Below are 23,078 nucleotides of genomic sequence, written 5' to 3'. Positions count from 1 at the left end.
GGAGTAAAAGATCAGACTGCAGCAGGAAGACAGGAGAGCAGGAGGACGAGGAGGAGAGAAGAAGAGGAGGAGGTGGTTTTGGTGAACAAATTAAACAAATAGCAAAAAATAGGAGGATAGTAGGGGTGTGGGAGCTGAGGCCCAGGCGCAGTGAGGGTGTCGCCTCCTCGTGGGAGCTGCGCACCCTGGAAGACGCATAGCAGGGTAGAGGAACTTATCGGCTGTTTAATATAAATGAGAGGTTTAATGAGGTTGAGAGCGCCGGACTTTATCAGGACAGCGTGTTGATAAGAGCGAGGGGCGAGGAGGGAAGGCGTGTGCGTATGTGTGAGCGTGAAAGGGGGGGCAGGGTCAACACAATTACAATCAGAGCCACGGCGACTGGCAGCCTTATAATAAAAAGCATGTCCCTGGATGATTCCGACTCAATAAAGCTCAAATTGTCGAAATAAAGATTTATTTTACTCGCGTCTCTCTCTTTCACTCAAGCCCTCTCTGCTCTTTTTAATCTGCTGCAGATCTGTCATGAGCTGAAAAGAAGTAAGATGGAGTGTTTCAGGTGAGAGGCAGGGAAATGGGTGGACAGACAGCGAGCAGCTGAGAACCAAATGATATGAAACTATGTGTAGAATGTGTCAAGAGGAGTAGATCTCAGAAAGTCCACTCTGTAACTGTCTCCCTCTATCTCCGAGCTCTGAACAGGCTTTTCTTTAAAGTACTCATTGGCCTCTATGGCAAATAGACTCAGGAGCCAACTTAACACAGAGGCAAAATGGCAGCTATTTAATCTTTGTGTATCCAGTATTAATTAAGTCCGCTTCTGTGCATGCTAATGCTTTAGCACACTGTGCATGTTTACTGACTTGCGAATGTTTACTGACTAGCGCATGACAAGCTGTGACATTTCATGTAAAATGTGCACTCTCTGCTGTCACCTGATATTCGATATCACAGTCGTGATTCCACGTTACGGTCTTTTCCTAAGAAATATCTTTAGAAATATCCCATGCAGGAACAGATGCATTTTGTCATCCCTGCAGAGCAGAGGCAGCAGGTTAATAAAGTAATGAAATGAACAGAAGAAAAATTGGATTGTAAGCACCGGCATCAATCATCACAATTGCCTCAGAAGACAAAAATAAAACACTCTGTGGTATCACGGTATTAAAACCCCGAAACAGCCACATTGAGTTGATCAAGGAGCTTATCTGTCCAAACCTGGATGTGTTCCTTTAAGTTTTTCAGTGTCTTTGTTGGGATTTTAGTCCGTTCTTAACACCGGTTCTCATCACCTCATCATGTGTTTAATCTGTCTTAATCTAGTCATTTTCAGAGTGGATTATCCTGTTGACTGAAGGAGAGGGCAGAGCACTGTGACTTACACTGAGCCCAGTCAAGATCATCTGCTGCTCGGCTCCCACTGGACTCACTGAGCACGCCTGGGTGTTTGTGTGCTCAAGGTAATGCTGTTATTCTCCTGTGTGAATGCAGCGTGAAAGTATGTGTGTATACCTGTATTCATGTGCACGTGTGTTTGTGTTTATATGCGCTTTGAGTAAGTGCAGACTCATGCACAAACGTGTTTCTGCTTGTGCATCAGCATCTCCGTGACCTTGAGTTCTCAGTGAGGGAGAAGAAGCAGTGTGTTGACAGGGCCAGTCTTAAGCTGTCAACTAAGGCTAATAATGTCTAGTCCATGGCCATTTCCTGGCCTTCTATCCCAGTCTCAGCCTGTTGCTGTGGCCCTAATCCAGTCAACCTCCACCATAATGCTGTAATTACAATCCTTAAGCTGCTGCATCCTGCCCCAGGCACAATTTACCTCTCTGCTGGCTAGATACCCCACTTTCATTAGCTGCTCACATCCACCTAGAGCCTCAGCTAATGCCCGCGCTTCCCAAAGTGGGTGCCCGGGTCTTTTAGGAGTTCTTAGCAAGACTTCAATTTCACAAAAACATCACGCAGTTGGGGAATCAGCACGATAGCCAGGTATATAAGAATAACTTCTGGTCACGTTTAGCTGTTCCACCGCTGATGATCCTCTAAGCAAACATATAAAGGGTGTCCTGCTACAGACAACCAGGCAAGGGCCATTATGCTCGTTTTGATTCTCACAGAAATGGAGGCTTACAGTTGAGATGCTTACTAGTCCGCTCCATTAGAGAAGTCAGGATCACTTCTGGCACAGATACAAGACCACAATGTCGTGGGCCTCACTGTTGTATTAGAACAGTTTCAACAGTGCATTTTAAAAAAGACAAAGCTGTTCTATAAGCAAAAAGCAAAATGTGTAACAGGAAATGAACAACTTCCTTGTGCGTGGAAACTCCACTACACCAGAACTGTCCAGGGAATTATGTGCTCAATGCGACTAACCCACAGAGATTCAGCCATATTAGCAGCTCTATGACGCTAAACACTATCATTAGCATTAGTACGTGCTCACAATAACAATGCTAATATGCTGATTTTTAGCAGGCACCATGTTTACCATGTACGCCATCTTGCTTTAGTGTGTTAGCATGCTAACATTTAATTAGCACAATGTACAGCGGAAGATAATGAATGTCATTATTAAAAGTTTGATGCAATGATGGCTGTAGATGAAAAGTTGTGACTGTTCATCCTCTTTATGGAAATTTATCCAAGAGACTGGCTAGATATTTCGCTCAAAACACCAAATGTCAATGTTGTGGTTTTAGTTTGGTTTAGTTTATTTAAGAGAGGACAGTGAAAATAAATAAATACACATAGTTTAAAAATGCCAGAATTAACCAAGAGGCTATTTCTAATTTCTAGGACCTTGGTCAGGATGTTACACAAGGCTACCTAAAATACAACAAAGCACAAAGAACAAAGAACAAATAAAAAACAAAAAAAGAACAAACAAATGATAATGTTAGAGGAAGAGGCAGGGGATCACCAAAGTCAGTAGGCTTCAATGATTGTCTGTACATGATTTAATGGCAATCCATCCAATAATTTTTGAGATATTCTTGGCTGAAGCAAACTAGCAATCTCTACCATCTCCTTTTCTCTCTTCAGCAGGAATCTGTTCATATGACACAAGTTCATGCACAGTGTATCATATACAGCTAACAAGTGAACATCACATGAACTACTCTGCTAAGTTCAAGGAATGTGTGTGTATATGTATTCATGCACACGTGTGTATTTTGTTTAAAAACACTTAGGTTTTTCGCACACACTTCACCTCTGCGGTCCTCCACCATGCCCAAGCAGCCCACTCAACCACCAGATTCAATATATTATTTTCTCAATTGGTCCTATTGAGTTTCCCCTGCTGCTCCTAAATGAGTTAGTCCTCAGAGGGCCGGCTGGGAATGAGGACCCAGCAGCGCTGGAATTGCATTTCTGCTGCTCCGCGTTCTACTTCCCTCAATTTAGTCACCACTTCATTGCAAACTGCATTTCCCAGAGTGCACCGCATTGTGCCTTCGCTCTGTCCTCTTCCCATGAATAACCGCCGTTTGCTATGACAGCAGGAGAGCTTTAGTCTCTACAAGTCATGATCCGACTGGAGTTCAATCACTCTATATGAGGTTGTGGGGGGGACGGAGGGGGGTTGACACAAATTTCCCTCCCTCTCTCTAATCCCTGATGTGGGCCAGCATCTCAATGTTTTAAGGTCCGTCCCAGCAGTGGTCAGCTCAATACTAATAAAACCATAATTTACTGGGCCGGGGCTCTGATTGATAGCTCTCTCAAGGCTCTATCGATCAGCCCCTCTCTCATCCAAGTGAGCGTCTTTTGTTAGGGCCAGCCACTTCCTTCCCTCTTGTCTCTTTGCATAAACATTCACTCAGTGACTAACGAGCAATGTTTTTGGAATGAATTACAAACAGGCCCATCGGCATGCTGACGAGGCTACTTCAGTGCTCTCTTATATACAGCTCATATAAGCTGTTGTGTGCGCTCCCTTCACAGAGGTATGTAAGCTGCTATGTCTGCAAGCTCCCATGATGCAACAATGCTAAGGTGAGTGCGGTGAATAAAGTGTGTGCTGCTTTGATCTTCCTCCTGCGCCTCCTGCTGATTCTCATCAATAATAAAGCAGTGTTTCAGCTGTACATGACCATGTACTAATGGTTAGTTGTAAAATGGAAGAGTATGGTAAACTGCGATCCCTAGTTGGTCATCATTATCATCAGCAAACTGTTTTAGAAGATGTCATTTTTAGCTACAGCCCCATTATATGTAAATTGCATCATTCTGATTCCACTTACTGTTGTATATATTATTGCCTCATGTCATTATGTCAGTGTAAAAATGTGGGTTAACCCCCCACCTCACCATTCATGCTGCCTTGTCATCCTTATGCATCATACTGTTATGAGCCTGTCACATTCCTTCAATTTAAAGCACTGACGTTAATTAGCTGTCATGCATATCAAAACCTCAGCAGTGTATTAAATGTCAGCATCACTAGTGGTCCATTTGTTGAGGAACAGCAGACACCGCTGGACATTTCCATAAATGTGGTACTATGTCGGTGGCTTAAGGAAATGAGAAAACAGGGATCCAGAAACACTTTTCTCAGGTGACTAAATGCGGCGGGCAACTTTGCAGTGGTTTCTTGTCCCACATGGTATTTACATAATTGGGGTTGCTGGACTGGAAAGTCTTTCAAGTGGTCAAAAGAGGAATGCTTTACATAAAAGCTTTACATTTATGTCTTGAGGCGGTCTTGACAGAAAGCTGTGCTGAGACAAGCACAAAAAGAAAGTGAAAGTAAAGTGAAAGAAATATCTGAAGCGGAGGAATGAAGTGATAGCATTGCCGTCCTTAGGCGGAGGCTTCTTCTCATGAATTATCATGAGAACTCGATGGCGGAGCAGCTCAATGTAAAAATAGTACTGTGAAATTCAACTCAATCTGCACACGTGTAGTATCTCAGACGCAGACAGGGTGGAAGTGTGTTTTTTATTTATTTTTTTGGCTCTGATTAATGCGGTGCTTTATTGGCAAATAGCGGCAGCGCTGTCAAGAAGGACAACGATGAAAAAAAAAAACAACCACAGGACAGCCAGTCTGTCAAAAAATAGTCGATGTCTGCTGGAGATCTTCATCATAAATAACATCGCAAATGCACGGAGAGGCATACGCGTGCGTCATGTGATGAATTTCAAATCAGAGAAATGAACCCTAGCCACAAGAATGCTTATCATCAGCCTGTCTGCTTTTAGATGCCGCGGTGATAAATATCTTAGTAGTGTCATGAACTGCCGCGGCTGTTGCAACAGACAGAAACAAACATCCACCACCGAGCGAAAGTTCATAAACAGGATAAGAGGGAGAAGCGGCGGGTGGAGGGGTGGGGGGGTCTCAGACATAAGCTCAGACATAAAATCCAGCTTTATCTGTCTTTTAAGCTTGGCATAACATAACTTTAAATCTCATTACATTAGCTGTTATTTCACTTTTCTAATAATCCTCTTTGTATTGAAATGAGTTCTGATGATGTCCCATGATAAGCAGACTCCTTTATTCTGCCATATAATAGTCCAATTTTCAGTTTTAGCGGCAGTAGAGATGCCGGCAGCTGATCAACAAGAGAGCTAAAGATCACATTCAAATAAACTGCCAATGAATTAGGACTATATGTCAACTGCAAGTGGAACTGATCAACCTTTAGTTCTGAAGAATATCCAGCACACCTTTCGCCTCAGCATACTGCAATCTCCCACATTTGTGCCACAATCTGGAAGAGCTATCAGAGGTTCTTCCAACAAATGTAACATTGCTGTATCATTACGATGTACGCGATCAGCCAAAACATTAAAACCACTGACAGGTGAAGTGAGTAACTTTGATTATTTTGTTCCAATGTAGTGTCCTGCTGGGAAACCTTTGGTTCTGGCATTCATGTTCGACCTGACATGTTCCGCACACTCAAATACCATTGCAGACCAAGTACCCTTCCTCATGGCAACAGTACTCCCCAATGGCAGTGCCCCCCCAAGCAGAAAAAAGCATCATGCCACACTACAAAAACTGTTTAGAAATGGCCCGTGGCGCATGACAAAAAGCTCAAGGTGTCGACCTGGCTTCTAAATTTCCCAGGTCCCAATCTGCTCAAGGATTCTTGTGATGTGCCAGTACCCCAGATGTACCCCTAATCCAAGGTGGGGCCTCCTTGGATCGGACTTGGCCTGTGACCTGTCGAGGCATGGACACAGGATCTCTGGGAGTGTCCTATGGTGTCTGGCACCAGTGCGTTGGCAGCAGATGCTCATTCAGATTGGGATCTGGGGACTTTGGAGGCCAGGTTGACACTTTGAGGTCTTTGTCACATTCCTTAGGTCATTCTTGAGTGATGTTTGCAGTGTGGCATGGTGCATTGTCCTGCTGGGGGCCCAATGCCATTGGGGAGTGCTGTTGCCATGAGGGGGGTTACTTGGTCTGCAAGGGTGTTTGAGTGGGTGGAACATGTCAGGTGGTATCCACATGAATGCCAGAACCAAAGGTTTCCCAGCAGAACAATGCACTGGAACAAAATAATCAAAGTTATTCACGTCACCTGTCAGTGGTTTTAATGTGTTGGCTGATCGCTGTATATGGAGGACAAAACCATACTTCCACAAAACGACTGAAGCAATGAGATATCAGACTTAATATCTGAATTCTTGAATAAATGCATTTAAATCTTGGATGGCAGAGAGTTGAAAATCCAATCACCAAACTACTGTAACAGATCTGCATCTGAACCAGTTACAGGACTTTGGGGTTTGTGACTCGAGGATCAGTCTTTGCACTAAAAACTTGTAAGACGGAGAGCGTTCATGAAGTGTGGCCATAAAAGAAATGGAATTAAAATGGCTTTTCATAAATTTAATTGCTTAAACACATGTGACGATATATTAATAGAACTCGGATATAGAAGGAGAAATTACACAGCCTCTGAAGCAGCCGTGCAATTACAATGCTTCAAACAAATTGCCAATGACCAATCATATCGCTTGACTATCTGGGGCAGAATGGTAGTTTTTCAAACAAGGGCTATCTGTGGAACCAGAGCAGAGGAAAAAGTAATTGTTCCAGTACAGAGTGTGTGGATATACTGTGTGCATGTGTGTCATGAGCAGATGAATTACATTTTTTCTGCCTACCTTTGTCTTCTCTCTGACTGCACATCAAATGCATTACAAGACATTGGTTTCCAGGCTGGTTTCCAAAAGCAGTCAAAACCAACTAAAGACACTGTGCTTATTTACAGTAAGAAGCTTTGTCAGCTCTTCTGACTTTGATCTTGTTGCTTTTGAGTGCTTGTTCGACCCACTGCTACCCTGTGACCCAGCTGGCAAAAACTGTTCCTTGACAAATTGAGACTTGTAGTTTTAGGACTGGATAGGAGCAGAAAGGATCCACAAAGGGTCAGATTTTGAATAAAGCTCATGGGGACCTTCCAGGTTTGTGCTCCATCAAAAATAGGCCCCATACAGTGTGGCACGCTGCCTTGTTCCACTTGAATACATCCTTAATCATACTGAAGTATTTTTGTTCCTTTATTTCAAGGTCGAAAAGAAAATTCTCATTTAATCCAAGGCAAAGGCCACTCGCTGCCTCTGTTGTATTCACAGGAAAAATAGATCAGGTACTCCACCTCAGACATGGGCCTAATCATAAGCAGCCTACTGAAACACTTGTCTTTGCTACTAAGACAATGTGTCTGGAGGGATCTCGCCCCAAGTCCCTGAAAGCAAATGGGCTACTGGGAGACCTTGGGCAATATGTGGAAGTGTGTGTGTTTTTATTGGGATTATATATTTGTGTGTGAGGCTACTGTGAGCGATCACATAGTCCTGACACACAATGACAGTGTCAGATAGTGCATTTCTGTAGTGCATGTTTGTATCCCTGTGTTGCAGGGAAGCAGAAGTGCCAAAACAAAAAGTAACTCAGTGCTTTGTGATCTTTAGAGAACTTTTGAATGACCTTTCAGAGCTTGTGTCTTCACACCTTTGTAATGATTGTTGTAAGAGGTGAGAGTAATTGGTGAAAAAATTCATTTCACAAAAAGAGATTAAAGTGGGGCGACAAGGGTGGAAAGAAAAAGGAAATTTACATAAAAAATGATCTAAAGGTAATCGTTATTTGAAATATGGATGTATTGAAGTTAGAGTGGGATGTTGTTCAAAGCAAACAGCCTCAGCGCTCCCTTCGCTCACTTTGTCTGACCAAAGAACAACATCTGGGGCTGAATGGCCGCTGGAGGCCGACTCCAAGAGTGAGTCCTCGTAGACCTCCATCTTAAAATGCCCAACTTTATGGCAGAAGTAAACATGTTTGCAGCCTGGTACAAAAAATGGCTGTGGTCTCTGTAGGTAATTTTCCTTGTGACATTCCTCATGACAGCTAACAATCTGTTTAAAGCTCTTTATCAAGGCTTAAAGTTATTCATAATTAAAGGTGGGGCCACAAAGTGACAGCTGGGAGCCATCCGTTGAGAAGTTGCCACCACAGCGCCAACATTGGTTAGGCAATGTAACTATAACCTCAGATTCAGACTGTAGACATAGTTGTTGCTATTTTTGTGTGTTTTCAGTTTATGAAAGTTAACTGTTCAGCGTTTGATTGCACTAAAATAACCTCGGATATTCAGTTTTTCTGGTCAGTACATTTTGTTTTGATGGCTTTAAGTTTGTTTGTTAGTAACAAGAATTAGCATTGGAATTATCACAGTTAACTATAGCTGTAAATGCACTGTGCTAACCAAGCTAGCAACTAGCGTTAGGGTTATCCCCATCCTCTTGTCCTGATATGGTCACTTCTGGCTTTAAAAATCCAAGATGGGGATTGGGGGCCAACATGTCAAACTCGAAGCTTCGAAACTGGAGTCCAAAAAGCAATCGGCATTATTTCAGTGGTCTGTCTTCAGCAGTCCTTTTCTGCCAGAACACTTTTAGTTACATCATATACAAGAGAAGTTCAGTGACCAAACCAAGCCAGCTTCAACTACCAGGAAACATCACACTTCTCTCCTCTAAGATAGTTGATCGTACTTCAGCCCTGAGGACAGAGCAATGATGAAATCAATGCAATTTTCATGGAGTGGGGTGGCCTGGATACGCTGCACCCATCGAAGCCCACCCCCCTCCCGGTGCATTAGGCTGTGCTGCTCAGCTCCTCTCCCCTGCAGACAGTGATGGATCTGATTCATTTCAATGGTGGCCTCCAGTGCTCACTCCCATTCGGCTGGGTGACAGTGGCAAACTGGCGCTGGCTCCCCACATATCTGCCTGGCTAACACAGCAGAGCGGGGGAGAAGGGAGAAAGGGGGGGAGGTGGCTGTAACTGCCGGGAGCCTGTGTCGACATTTAACTTCTGCTTTTCTTATTTGAGGTTTGCAACTGACCTTAAATTCTTCATTTACAATCTTATCTTTACTCTACTCTGAGTATATTAAAATTTCCTCTGGTGACTTCATGGCACCTTTTCAAACCACTAAGTCTCCCGAAAACACTGCATCTTCAGCAGCCTGTAATGGGAGTTTAATGGATGGAATCTAAAATGCACTGTTACATCTCCTTCTCTTTTTGTTTCACATGCACTCAGCAACATCCCTCTCTGCAACACCACACATTATGCTGTCTCGTAGCAACCGATGTAAAGGAAATGTCAAGTTATATACAAACATGTCAAACTTCCTCTCTGAATAGTTTCCTCAAATGGATCAAGAATGTAACAAACTTTACTCCAAAAACTGCATCATTTTACCTTCATGTGTAATAATAAAAAAATATATTTTTGCCGTTTCTAAAAAAAAAATGTGTTTGTCTGTGACCTTAACTGTCTGCTCAGTGTCAGTCTGTCTACCTGTCTGCCTGCTGGTGAAGGATTAAAGAGGACAGGAGAGTGACTGGACCGAAGTGATAGAACTCACTGAACCTTGGGGCTGAGCGTTCCCCAGAGGGACACATGTCCTCTCCCCTAGTTTGGATAGGAAAGAGGGAGGGGGGGTTAAGGCAGAGAGAAAAGAGAAAGCTGTGAAGTCTAACAACCTCACAAAAACCTGTATTCGAAAAACGCACAGGGCTGCATCGTTTGGTGCTTTAGGCACCAGTAAAACAATGAATTAATATCTATTTGTTTCAAGGGTTGTAAGATGCAAAAACACTGCACAGTGGTTTATAAAATCATAAGGGAGGCATTTCACTGCACTGCAAAGGTAGCACGAAGGCAAACATTTTATCTTTCATCATGGCAATCATGAGATAAACAGGAGAGACACAATGGTTCAAGGTAATCTCACCCTGATGGTACCATCACATTCAACTGCAGCAAAACTGAGCCACATTGGACTAATTTGTTTACCTTGCACAGCAGCTCAGTATATCATGACTTCACACAGAAATCCACCTTGTAAGGCTTTAAATAATGTGTTTGTGTCTGAATCACCAGCGGTTCAGAACAATCAGCATCCTGTGAGGAGCTACTGGCAGCATTCAGGTGGGACAATAGAAAGGCGATGTATACAACATATACAACAATGGCAGCTCCTACAGAGGTTAGCGCAGATGCTGCACTAGCATCAGTTATATTTACATAAGAGCAAAGAACAGCACTGAACTATTCTCCTGACTGGTTTCAGCCTCCTTGATAGATGTGATAGACAGATGGTTCATCCAGTCACCTCCCATGTATCTTTTAAAAGGTGTCTGCCCTTTACAAAAAGTTTCCCATGATGGCGTCTCACATGATTCTGTGTAACAAACCACCTGGTGCGTCAGGTTACTATTATAAAAGACAACCCTGCATTAGCTTTGCTGGAGTGTTGGCACCATAGCTCTATGAGCACAGTGGGCTCCTTTAAATAAATGACAGGGTTGTGTCTCTTTTAAACACGGCTGTTGTTTGTCTGAGCCTGCCAGAAGAATTGGAAATGAGGGTTCATAGCCTAAAAGGGCTTCAGTGAGTGGTGATGGGAAACATAGCAGGGTGAACAATTTCTAAAATAATGCATTTTAAAGTTATAAAGCACATTTTGTGTTTCTTACAGTAACAATATTTCATTTTAAAGCTGCTGCTTTCTGTTTTAGATGAATAATAGTTATCTGTCTATTGTTTCCGAAAACTATTTCGAATGAAACCACGCCCACTTCCGTATCCAGAAAGCCTCAGTGGTTGTGTTCCCATGAAAATCACACTCAGGTGGGTCCAGCAAAGTGTGACAGTGACAGTTGCTTGTAAAATACCAACATAGGGAACAGATCTTGATAAAATCATTGTTAATGAGACCAAGACTTTGCTAGCTAGGGCACCCTGTGGTCCCTTTGCCTCAGTCCCTGCTGCTATGAGACTACTTTGCTTGGAAGAGAGCAGGTGCCAGCTCTGGAGACAGACCTCCGTTTAGTGGCTGTAGCAACTCAAATTCATCCAGCACAAACCGCAGCATCTCTAGTTGCTTGCTCCCCTCCTGGTGAAGTAGTCTCCTAGCGGCGCTTAGTGAAGTGAACGGACCGTGGAGTGTGCTAGCTAGCTGATTCTTGTTTCATTTGTGGTGTGATAAAGAATAAATTCATCAAATTCAGTTTCCTATATTGCTATATTCCAAGCTAATGTAGCTGTCATGTTTTGTGGGTCTGCTGTTTCTATAGGAACCCAGCGCTAAGACTTTATTGAAACGGAAGTGGGCATGGTTTCATGTAAAGTAAAGAGGAAAAACAAGGGATACGTGATCACCCTTTCTTGCACTAGGCTGAATGACTTTGTTTGGACAAAAAAGAAGTGGAGAAAGACCAGACAGCACGACACAACAGCTAATGCACAAATGGAGCGACGCTTGCCAGCTGGTTCAGGCAGTCAGCTTGAGCTGCACTGATTCATACACACGTCATATGTCATCTACAAAACACACCCTCCCAATTTGGTGGTCTAGTTAAGCTGCAAAATCTTCCCAGCTCCCCTTTACATTGTCTATGCTACTGCTCGATCTTTTGGGCCCACCTTTACCCAAGCATCCATCTGCAGGCTCCGGCTAAAAGGAGGGAAATATTTATTCATCACTCCCTTAATATCTCATGTAAACATATCTGCAGGGAGCAATTAGGCTGGATGCCAAACTCTGACTATGTTCTGCTACTGAAATTAACCTTTAAATGTGAGTTGTCTGACTGAAGTGAGTTTTAATCTACTGAGTTTGATATAGGACTTTGTATTATTTGCTAAATAAAATGAGTTACATAAAACACTCAAGCAGATATATGCTGACTTGAGGGATGCCAATGTAAAATTGAGAAAAACACAAGATGGAAATTGTTATGGTGAACAGTTATGCTATGTTGTGTAGCATTTTATAAGTGATACCTGTGAGATTTCGACTCCAGTCCCTTACTGTATTCATCCCATTTTCTACCTGGCGTACTATGGAGAACCACATGTTTTGGGGTGGTGGGCAAAAATGACATTAAAACAAGAAGAAAAACAAGTGCACAGGGCGTCAGGGGGTGATGTGTGGTGAGAAGAGGGAGAGACAGAGTGCTCAGAGGATGAGGGCTTGCAGGGAGGGTGAAGGGCAGTGAGGGGAGACTGGGGCCCAGCGTGGTACTCCAAACTGACACACAGCCACGGGACACAGGCTCCAATTAGAGTCACGGCAACACTAATCAAACCTGATCTACAACCTCTGGCTGGAGGGTGAGTGAACGTGCGTGAGTGTGTCGTATTCACACATGAATCCACAATCCTGAGATACACATTCACATTCAGCTAAATCATGTTTGTGTTACTCCAGTAGGTGACGGAATGCACTTCCTCTTAGAGACAGGTAGGCTGGGATTAGCTGACTATCACAATGGGAATTTCATGAAGTTGAAATCCCCTTGCCTCAATATTCCTGACTGTTGCCTAATGACAAATATCCTCCCAGCAGCAATATATATTCTTTATCTGCCTATCCTACAGTGTTATTCCGCAGGCCTGTCAATCGTAACTCAGTGAAGTGCTTCTTAGATATCATATCAAGGCCCACAGTGGGCAAAGAAAATCACATAGAGAATGAGGGGGAATGTGAGACGGTATCACCTATCTCACACAGGAAATGGGACTGTTTGAAGATTTGCATGGTGGTGTGGTTGCTTCATAAAGGTCCTCCTCTAGCTATCTCCAAGCAACAAAAACCTATGGGGGATAGATTAGGGCCGGTGGCAGGGTAAAGGAAAGCCACTCTCGTTTATCATTCACTGCGGCTGAAATGTAGCGATCCCTCTTCTTCAGTCAGTATGTCCTCCACGTGTCTACAGACAGGATTTGCATTAGAGCACGTATGTGTGTGTATTGTGCCTTATACTGAACGTGATTACACACGAGGGAAGTGAAACACACAGTCCAACTTGGAGTTATGGTCACTCATATTAATGACAATATCAGATTAAAGGAATATTCAATGGCAGACTAATTAAATCTGAATCTGTGTGACGCCAATTAGCCTTGAGCACATCAGTGTGACTCCTCCCAAACTGTTAGCCTACCTCACTGTTTTTGGGCACGTGCCGGGCCACGATGAGCTGAATCATCCCTCGCTTGTTTCCCTCTACAGACATGGATTTGCGCAGCGTTTCCATGGCGTCCTGGTTGGTCATCCCGTGCAATGACTCCCCATTGACTGCAATGAGCTGGTCATTGACTCGTAGACGGCCATCCTGCAACAAACACCATCACAGTCAAAAAATACTCAAATCAAATTCTTCTGAACAACGTCATCATTATATCAGAGCTGGAACAGTTTGTAACTTAGCAGCTGCCTCTGAGGCACCACTTCAGGAATCACATGTACTCTTTCTCACAGAAAATCCCAATAAATACCAGGGCAAGATCACAATCCTGTTTCTCCACTCATATTCTCTGAAAAACATTTTAATGTGTTAATGCTGTTACAAACCACTGGCATTTATAAACACTTAAATTTAGCAGTTTAAGGGGATTATAAAAAATTTAACAGCATCATTGCCTCGAGGAAAACATTCACAACATGGTACTTATGTAACATAAAGGCGGAGTCTGCAATTCTGGAGAAACATTGTTAATATTTTAGGTCAAAACCCAACAAATACAGCCTCCTGTCAGTGCTCTTTTGAAGCTCTGCTAATATTTCTGATATTAATTAGGTGCCATTACTATCATACTGTAACTCTTTTCCTTGTAGGCGAGGATGTGGAAGAGGGAGAGTAGCCAGCATAGTGTTGGTCCAAGCAACTTTGTTTGTTTGTGTATGAACACTGGATTTTTTTCAGTACACGCAGAACAGCTAGTGAACCATGAGGAGACATTTACTGCATTTGACAAAAAGTGTATTAGAATCACAGACTACACCTTTAAATAGCCTTAAAAGGTAATTATGCCTGTTTCCAAAATTCACACGTTATTCCTGTGGTAAGACGGACCTTAACTAATAGTAAACATGTACAACTCTCTCCTAAATCCAAAAGCTAAAGTGCAAAAACTACAATTTGTGTTGTCGTTAAAAGGATAGAGCACTCAAAAATGAAAATTCAGCCATTATCTACTCACCCATATGCCGAGGGAGGCTCAGGTGAAGTTTTAGAGTCCTCACATCCCTTGCGGAGATCTGAGGGGAGAGGAGGTAGCAGCACAACTCCACCTAATGGAGGCTGACGGCGCCCCAGATTCAAACGTCCAAAAACGCATAATTGAAACCACAAAATGTCTCCATACTGCTCGTCCGTAGTGATCCAAGTGTCCTGAAGCCACTCTTACTACGGTGAGATACGGACGAGCAGTATGGAGACATTTTGTGGTTTCAATTACGTGTTTTTGGACGTTTGAGTCTGGGGCGCCGTCAGCCTGCATTAGGTGGAGTTGTGTTGCTACCTCCTCTCCCCTTGGATCTCTGTAAGGGATGTGAGGACTCTAAAACTTTACCTGAGCCTCCATCGGCATATGGGTGAGTAGATAATGGCTGAATTTTCATTTTTGGGTGCACTATCCCTTTAAGTATGAAGTCTGGAACTGCTCCACAGACAACGAATTGCAAAAGATGTTATAAACCGAATCACAGTGTTTGTTTAAAATAACTTCCAGGATAGAAAACCCCACAGTACATACACACAGTGAAAAAGGTGCTGAGCAATAGCTAGCTCAATTAGTTAGTTTTTAGCCACCTCAAAAAATCCATATCAGTTTAAAGGTAGGATCTGGAGGATTTTCAAACAAAACAAAATATAGACATATACAAATGAAATCCTGCTTAATCATCACCTATGGGCTTCTACTCATGTGTGGTGGTGACTCTGTTTGCAGAGCTCCTGCCCTTTAACTGTATTTTGATGTTTTTGTGAGCTCGGACCGCTTCTGGGCGGAGATTTCCCCAGCCAATGAGAGAGCGCAGGTGCCGTGCCCGAGCGTGTCCGAGCGTGCACCAGCGCGAGCCTTGTCTGAACCTCTTCTGTGAAGCCTTCTTCCGTACCTCCAGGCTCCGTACACCCGGGAGAGTTGAGCCTGATAGGAGGGGCTGAATTTGAATGTGTGTTTACAAACAGCAACTGGAAAATCCTCCAGACCCTACTTTTAAATGTACGCTATATTTAGAATATTTTCACTGCTATACCGTAGCGTAAGTTAACCATTTCCCACTGGGTACTGAGGCCGTAATCTCGAAGACACCAGAATCAACTGACAAAAAATGTAATTTATCTTCACAAAACAAAGGAGTTGCTGGTCTACCGTTGCCTCAACTGGTTAGTGTGTCAGGTAAAGTGGAGAAAATATCCCAAATATAGCGCACACTTAACAGATGTTGATTTTTTTAGGTGGCTTAAACTACATTTTGCTGCAGCCCCTGTCCACAGCAGAAAATTGCTGAGTGTACATGCTGGCAGATTTGGTTCATCAAAGATGCTAGCAAAGCAACACAGTTCATAAAATCAACACAACAGAAACATCAGATGGATAAGACCACTAGAGTTTAAATGTTACAGTTACGGCATTTGCACATGATTTCACATATCTCCGGAGCTGAAATCAGCTGGCAGTCTTCTACCTGGAAGTGACTGCTGTTGTTAGGGAAATGACATGGTGTTTTGGTCTATAGATGACCCTGAGAGCACCCAGGAGAATGTTCTGAGTATATGTGTACATTTTCTGTTCCAGATCTGAGAACACTTCAATAGAGTAAAGCTTATTTGGGTAGAAAAAAAAAAAAAGAAAACAAACATTCTGTGGGTCGACAAAATCAGGCTCCCATTCATTGTCTGTCGAGCAGCTCAAGACTTTTTAAACCCTATGACATCACAAGTTTGAGACTTACTTCTCTGGTTTCTGGCTCTGAGATAGAGTAGCTCATGTTCACAACTATTGATTGAACTTTCCTCGGCCATGGAAATAACATCTTGGAATTCTTAATTTAGGTGGTGTCCCCTTCAACGTCAAGTGACCACTCAAAATCGTCAAACAAAGGACTTTGAATCCATGCAGTCTGGTAGTCCATCTCATGTTTGTACTCACCTGTATGTCCTCAGGTTATAGCAACAGCAATGACTGAAATCAATGAAATCAATCAAGGTAATGGTCGGAGCGTAAGTGGGTGGGAGTGGTTACTTGCCTTGCTAGCAGCACCTCCATTAATAATGGATTTCACAAAGATGCCCAAGTCGGCGTGGCTCTCCTTGGACCGGTTCCCCTTGACGCTGACCCCCAGGCCTGCTGAGCCGGAGTCATTCAGAGGGATCTCAAAGGTCATGAACTCTTGCGTACCATCAGGGGTTAACACCATCTCATCTTCCTCTGGCTGCTGTGGGTATAAAGTAGGAAAAGAGACTGTGTGAGTTTCTGTTATATGAGTTGACTTTTAAAAAGAACATCTGAAGTGAGTATTTGTCATAGCTGTGGCACTGCTGATGTGCTGGTGAACTTCAGCACAAACTTTTTGTTAAAGTGAAAAAGTAAGGGCACAAAAATCTGCTCGCAGCTCTGAGTCTTTTGGGCTGATGACTCAACCTCCCGACCAAAGTTGGCAAACTGTTGTTGAGCTCAACTATGTCACTTTTGCATTCAAACCTCTGTGTGAAGTATCTAACTTTAACTTTGGTGAGAAGACAGAAAAACAAAGAGCATAAAAAAAAGATAACAGAGACTAGCGAAACAAAAATTTAAAGAACAGGGATGGTGAATGACAAGAAAATGGAAAGCAGGCGGGAGACAAGATAAAGAGGGGAAAGATGAGGGGGGCAGGAGAAGAAAGCGAATGGATGGCAAGCATGTCACATATCTCAGGGCTGTCATCGTCAATTGGCCGTACTGTCTAGCCAAGCGCTGCTTATTCCTTTCCGCCGTCATGAGCTCGGTGTAGGAGCAGCGGGGACAGCGGAGAACTTTGAGAGCGCCAGGTAGCAATTTGGCGCTCAAACAACAGTGGCTTCCTCTGAACAACACCCCTATGAAGGATAATTTGTGACACGTTAAGAACCCGACCCTCCTTCCCCGTGCGATCCGCGGGCCTTTTGTTGGAAATTACCATAGTATAAAGTGTTTTGTTGCACGGCTCGTACTGCGGATCCTCATGCATGGTACACAAAAAGATGGTTCATTTCAGCTGCCAGAGAGGTGTGAGAGACTACTGTTGAGTGTCTAGCACCCAGCACGATCAATTCAGCTGGAAAATAGTCCATCAAACAACCACTCCAGTCTCTTTTCTGACAATTTCCACTGGTGTCTAACAAAGAGCATCTGTAGAAAAATAACCAAAGGAATAGGATTTGTGTATTTTACCTCTTGCTTGCAGCCAAACAGAAGGAGAAGAGGTGTGAGAGAAAGTTAATGGTGTGGAGAAAACACCAGAGGCATTAAAGAACTGGCACACTTTTCTTATGTTGACTGCGGGAAAACTGGGTAAAGATTTAAAAACGTCATTTTTGTTCAGTGGTTTAGTGCCTACCAACGATTTTTTAGCTTACTGTAGCTGAGTAAACCAAAAGCTTTGGTCTCAGTCCTCCAGTTTGAGTAACGAAAATGAGACTCTTTGTCTGTATGTTTCAAATGGGAGATAACAAGTCTCCCATTCAGACATTTAAGCATCTGCTACTGGCCACTGAACTGCTCCACTTGAGTTCATTGGTGTTCAGTGCCTTGCTCAAGGGCACCACCTTTCAGCCGCAGTTGTTGAGAGAATTAGAGCGCTTCCTGTTTCCCCACACACACGTTTATATTCAGTACATAAGAGCTGACGACTGTCTGATCATGATCCCCGCTCCACAGGAAGCTTGAGAGCAGTGCTGTATTACTGTGATTGGCCGGATCGTACTGTACGTGCGTAGTTATTGCCATGGCAGCCGAATCCACATGAACAATACTGGCGGTGAGAGCAATCAACCCCAGAAACCCGCCACAAGATCTCTTTAAATAGACTCACATCAATACACACGCGTGCACGCAAACACACAGCCAGATGGATGGCAGCCAGGTGTGTGCCCTTCACAGCTGCTCGGATAAAGAGTGAAGCGGAGGAAAGAAGGGAAAGATAGAGCATAAGGTGTTCTTTTTTTTCTTTTCGGAGGCTGAGGAGTTATTAGGATGCAGCGGTGCGTTCAGGTGGAGGCTCTTTTCAACACCCTCTGACTGAGCCCCTATTCTCCAGACGGCCCTTCTATCTGCCCCCTTTTCTTTCTCTCTCGGCTTTTATTCTCCTGCTTTCAAAATGGCAGTACACCTGTCTGTACAACTTGCCAACTGGGCTTTGTCCGTGACTGGACCCACAGTAAATTCAGACCGCTGGAATCCATTAAATTGTGCTGTGTTTCAACACTTCCGGTTCTATTACAGAAATCACCAGCTCTTGTCAGGAAATGACCCTTTGCTTCCCCTCAGACGGATGAATGAAGCGGATAGGGGAGAAAAAAATACAACTATCCAGCACAGGTGTAAATATAATGCATCAGCGTTAACCTCCCATTCTTGTTTGGAGCTTGGACATCATGTCAGCAGAGAAAGCTTTGACAGCTGTTATACTAAAATGGCCTTAACTCAACTCATGGAATGTGATCAGTTAGTTTCCAATGCAGGCTCTTAGCAACGCAGCACAAACATGCAATTTTGAATAGAACGCTCATGAATGAATGGCCTTGTGCGTCATTGGCAGGGTCAATCTTTATCTTTAATGAAGATGTTTTATCAAAATAAAATAAATAAATAGTGGCTATGAGTTACGTCCCTAGAGAGGCTTTTAGCCCAGCAGTTGAACACAGTACTACATTGGATGAAAAAATTACTTTAGATGGACCCTGTCTGAGCCTCTGTGTGTGTGAATGCGTGTGTGCGCGCTCTCCCAAAATGATGACAGAATAACCACCCACTCAGAGCTGTGTTCCGGGAATAGCGGGCCGAGGCAGAGAATGAGAGAGCAGTGTAACATTTTCATCAGACAGGAACAAGCGCCGCTAGCCAAGAATGAGTTTGTCAGGCTGCTTGACAGGCCTCATTGCACCGATTCGGCTCAGGCAGAGCCGGATTCCACTACCTCTGAACAGGAGAAGAAAGAAAGTCACCTCATTGTTCCAAGCTCAGTCCCGTTTATGCACCGGGGACAGAGAGAACAAAAGTACTGACAATAGATGAACTGATGTAAAAACACTGAAACAGTTGCATGCTTAAATCAAAAAGCACCAGAAAAAAAAAAAAAAAAAAAAAAAGTTTTATTTGAACTGTCTGTGTCATCAGCCACAATCCCACATTGTTAACGGCAACATCTTGGGTTCAACATGTTTTCTCAAATCAAATTATTTTCTCAGGTACGGTCACTGGCAGGAAGCTTTCTGCTAACATTTGACAAATCCAAATTGTGTCTTTTACAGCAAGGAGAAAATCCTCTCCAGAGAGAGCTGCACTCACTAATGATGGCTGAATGTCTCCAACACCTCTACCCGGACCAGCTGCTAATGCCAGGAACAAGGTGCACCTAACTGTGAACACACTTGGCCTTGCACAATTCACAACAAACTTTTTTTGAGATTACATCGTCTCCTGTCAGATTTCAAGCTTAAACTACAGAATCTCATTCAGATGTGTCTGTTCTGACAGTACAACTCAAACAAATATGATGTAATATAGTCTGAACTTCAGTCAGGGAGCAAGGAAGTTGCCTTCCTGAGAGTGCTGATATATCCACTGTTAAGTACATGTTTGCTTCTTCCTGTTCACACGTACAGCACTCTACGTATATGCACTGTTAGGATTGTGTTTACAGACCTTCTTCTTCTGCAACAAAGCAGCCAACGGTGCAACCATCCTTTTTGTTTTGCAAATAAGTGTCACTACAACCTTAAAACTGTTGTCACTTAAAAAGAAGAGGTCTAGAGACGTGTCGCTGATGTTGCATCACATGTGTTAAGGTTTTTAAAGTGGACCTTTTATGCTAATTTTCAGGTTTATACTTGTATTTGGGGTTTCTACCAGAACATGTTTACATGCTTTAATGCCCAAAACAACCCATTTTAATTTCCTCGCACTGTCTGTATTGGAACACCTGTATTCACCCTCTGTCTGAGATGCTCTATTCTTGTGCCTGTCTCTCTAAGCCCCCTCCCAAGAAAGCCCAGTGTGTTCCTATAGATCTTCCATATCTACGCACTTGGCTAGCATCTTGGCTGGCTGAGGGAATGACTGTAACAGAGTATAGTTGCACTTTCTACTGTGTTAAATCACCAAAGTCTTTCCAACAGGACATGTTTCAGCAGGTATATGATCCAAAATTGGGGAGAAATTAACAACCTCAGCAACCACGATCATGTTTACTAGACTTTAGCATGTAGCTACATGTAGCAGTGTACCTGCTTCAAGGGAATGACTGTAACGGAGTATAGTAGCACTTTGTACAGAGAAAAATCACCAATAAAAGCTTCCAAACCAAATTCTTTACAGCTGGTTATGTTCCAGTAGGAATATGATCTGAAATCAAGAAGAAATTAACAACACCGCCAACCGAGATCACATGTTTCCCTGTTGCTAGCGTGTAGCTACATGTAGCAGTGCAGCTCAAGCCAGGGAATGAGAGTAAAGTAGGATTGCAGCACTTTGTACTGTGAAAGTTTCCCAATATTAACTTCCAAACACAAGCTGACATGTTCCAGCAGAAATATGATCCAAAATTGGGGAGAAATTATCGACATCAACAAATAAGATCACATGTTTACCTGATATTAGCATGGAGCTACATGTAGCTGTGTACCTGATGCAAGGGAATGACAGTAATGGAGTATAGCAGCACAATATACTGAGAAAAATCACCAACAAAAAAAACTTCCAAACCAAGCTCTTTACAACTGGATATATTCTAGCAGGTATATGATTCTAGGTTGGGGAGAAATTAACAACATCAGCAACCAAGATCACACGTTTACCTGTTGTTAGCATGTCGCTACATGTAGCAGTGTACCTGAAGCAGCAGGAATATGATCCGAAATCAAGGAGAAATGATCAATATCAACAAACAAGATTACATGTTAGCATGGAGCTACATGCAGCAGTGTACAGCAGGCTACAATGTAAACACTTGCAGTAATGTACCTGGAGCACACATTATATATTTATAACCAACAGTGAAACTTAATATATATGACAGAAAATAGGGAAAAGCATAAAGGTCCCCTTTAAAGTCACAACAAAATCCACAGATACTACAGTTGGATACAAGTACGCATGTTGCCTGGTGCATAAAAGGTTAAGTACTGTGTTCCGGTACTACTCATTAAGGTCAAACTTAGCACTAAACCTTTTCAAGTGGAGTGGTTGTAATGCTGAAGCATTGTTATCATTATGCGAGTAGCTTAAGTGACTGCCCACTTGGCCACCTCATCACAAAAAAAAGCCCATGTCGTTTTCTTTTTGCTCTCTCTGACACAGCCATGCAGTCACAGTCCATTATACGATTAAGTCCTTTATTAATTAACACTGTGACCGCGTAGCACCCATTCATTACAGTCTATTGTCCTGGCAGGGGAGGGCGATAGAGGCAGCATTTGAGCTCAGACACGAGCAGGTGAACAGAGGAGGGCAGAGAGAGGAAAGCGTTGCTCATCAGTCTAGCAAAAGAGCTCCATCTGCTTAATAGGCCTTTCTGTTTTGTTTCTACCTCACTTAACTTGTCACGTGCTAACAAGAAAGGTGTGTTGGATGTGTTCAAGCTTGTGTCAGAGACACAGAGCAACAGAAAAAAAGCATGCGTGAGTTGCAAGGGAGGAGAGGGGAGAGAGAAACAGAGAGTGCAAATGAATCACAATTACTTCTATTCACACATAACTCTGAGTTCTCTGCACATCACTGCCTAAAACAATTAACACTGCTGGAAACTTCTTTCCACACTTGGCCCAATTTGGCGACATAAAGGTCATTGGAAATGAATTTAAAAGGGCTAAAAGAAATCAGCCATGGGTGTAATTGCAAAAGTGGTGCACGTGTGATAAGTATTGTAACACAAATTTCTTTTGGCGGTGTTTCTCCTCGCAACATTTTCTGACAAAGGGGACGAATATTAAATACCCCTAAGCCTAAAAACAAATCCAGCTTTTCCCAGGTACAATGAGGGGCTGAGAGGCAATGCTGTTACACAACACTAAAGGGCATCAAGCGCACAGCTGGCAGTGACAGGTTTTGAGTGTTTGTGAACTAACATTATATGTTCTTCACTGGGTAATGCAGCAGATTTTGACTCAGCGCTGACAAACTGGGACTGTTACCCTTTGGGGATTTTCTAATGAGAAAGCTCATTTGGCTCATTAGCACAGCAAAGTCTGTTTCTATAAGGGCATCTGAGGCCAGATCTATCCACATCACTGAAATGCATTATAGCTACTGGCTATCAATGAAGTGACAGAGTGGATCTCACTGTGAGCAACCCAAAACAGACTGGAATACAGCGCTGGAGTGACACTAGATGTTTCTGTGGGCGATTTAGGAAGTGATTACATCTAATCAAAGAGAACATAAAAAAATAAAAGGTGACTTTCGAAGTGTACTTGGCAACTGGGAATGTTTGCAAAGGCGTTTCAGTGGAACCACAGTAAAGATGCACATCATGAAGCAGATGCCTCTCATTTCAAGCTAATGGTGGA

At 43.1% G+C, this 23,078-nt stretch overlaps 1 protein-coding gene across 6 annotated transcripts in view; it reads right to left on the bottom strand.

The window, feature by feature from the left end:
* Positions 1-23,078, bottom strand: part of LOC117264743 (partitioning defective 3 homolog) — a 424,452-nt gene that overhangs the window by 174,311 nt on the left and 227,063 nt on the right. For 4 of the 6 annotated variants that reach the window (XM_033638949.2, XM_078162514.1, XM_033638950.2 and 1 more), the window contains 2 exons: positions 16,580-16,768; positions 13,491-13,661 (listed from right to left, as the gene is read on the bottom strand). In XM_033638949.2, the coding sequence (XP_033494840.2) occupies positions 13,491-13,661; positions 16,580-16,768 (360 nt within the window). The remainder of the gene's footprint in view (positions 1-13,490; positions 13,662-16,579; positions 16,769-23,078) is intronic. The other 2 variants (XM_078162513.1, XM_078162515.1) reach the window with 1 other exon arrangement.

Source organism: Epinephelus lanceolatus, chromosome 20, assembly GCF_041903045.1.
Source record: "Epinephelus lanceolatus isolate andai-2023 chromosome 20, ASM4190304v1, whole genome shotgun sequence".
NCBI lineage: Eukaryota > Metazoa > Chordata > Actinopteri > Perciformes > Serranidae > Epinephelus > Epinephelus lanceolatus.
The sequence above is the reverse complement of the archived record's forward strand: the minus strand, read 5'-3'. Positions and strand labels throughout refer to the sequence as shown.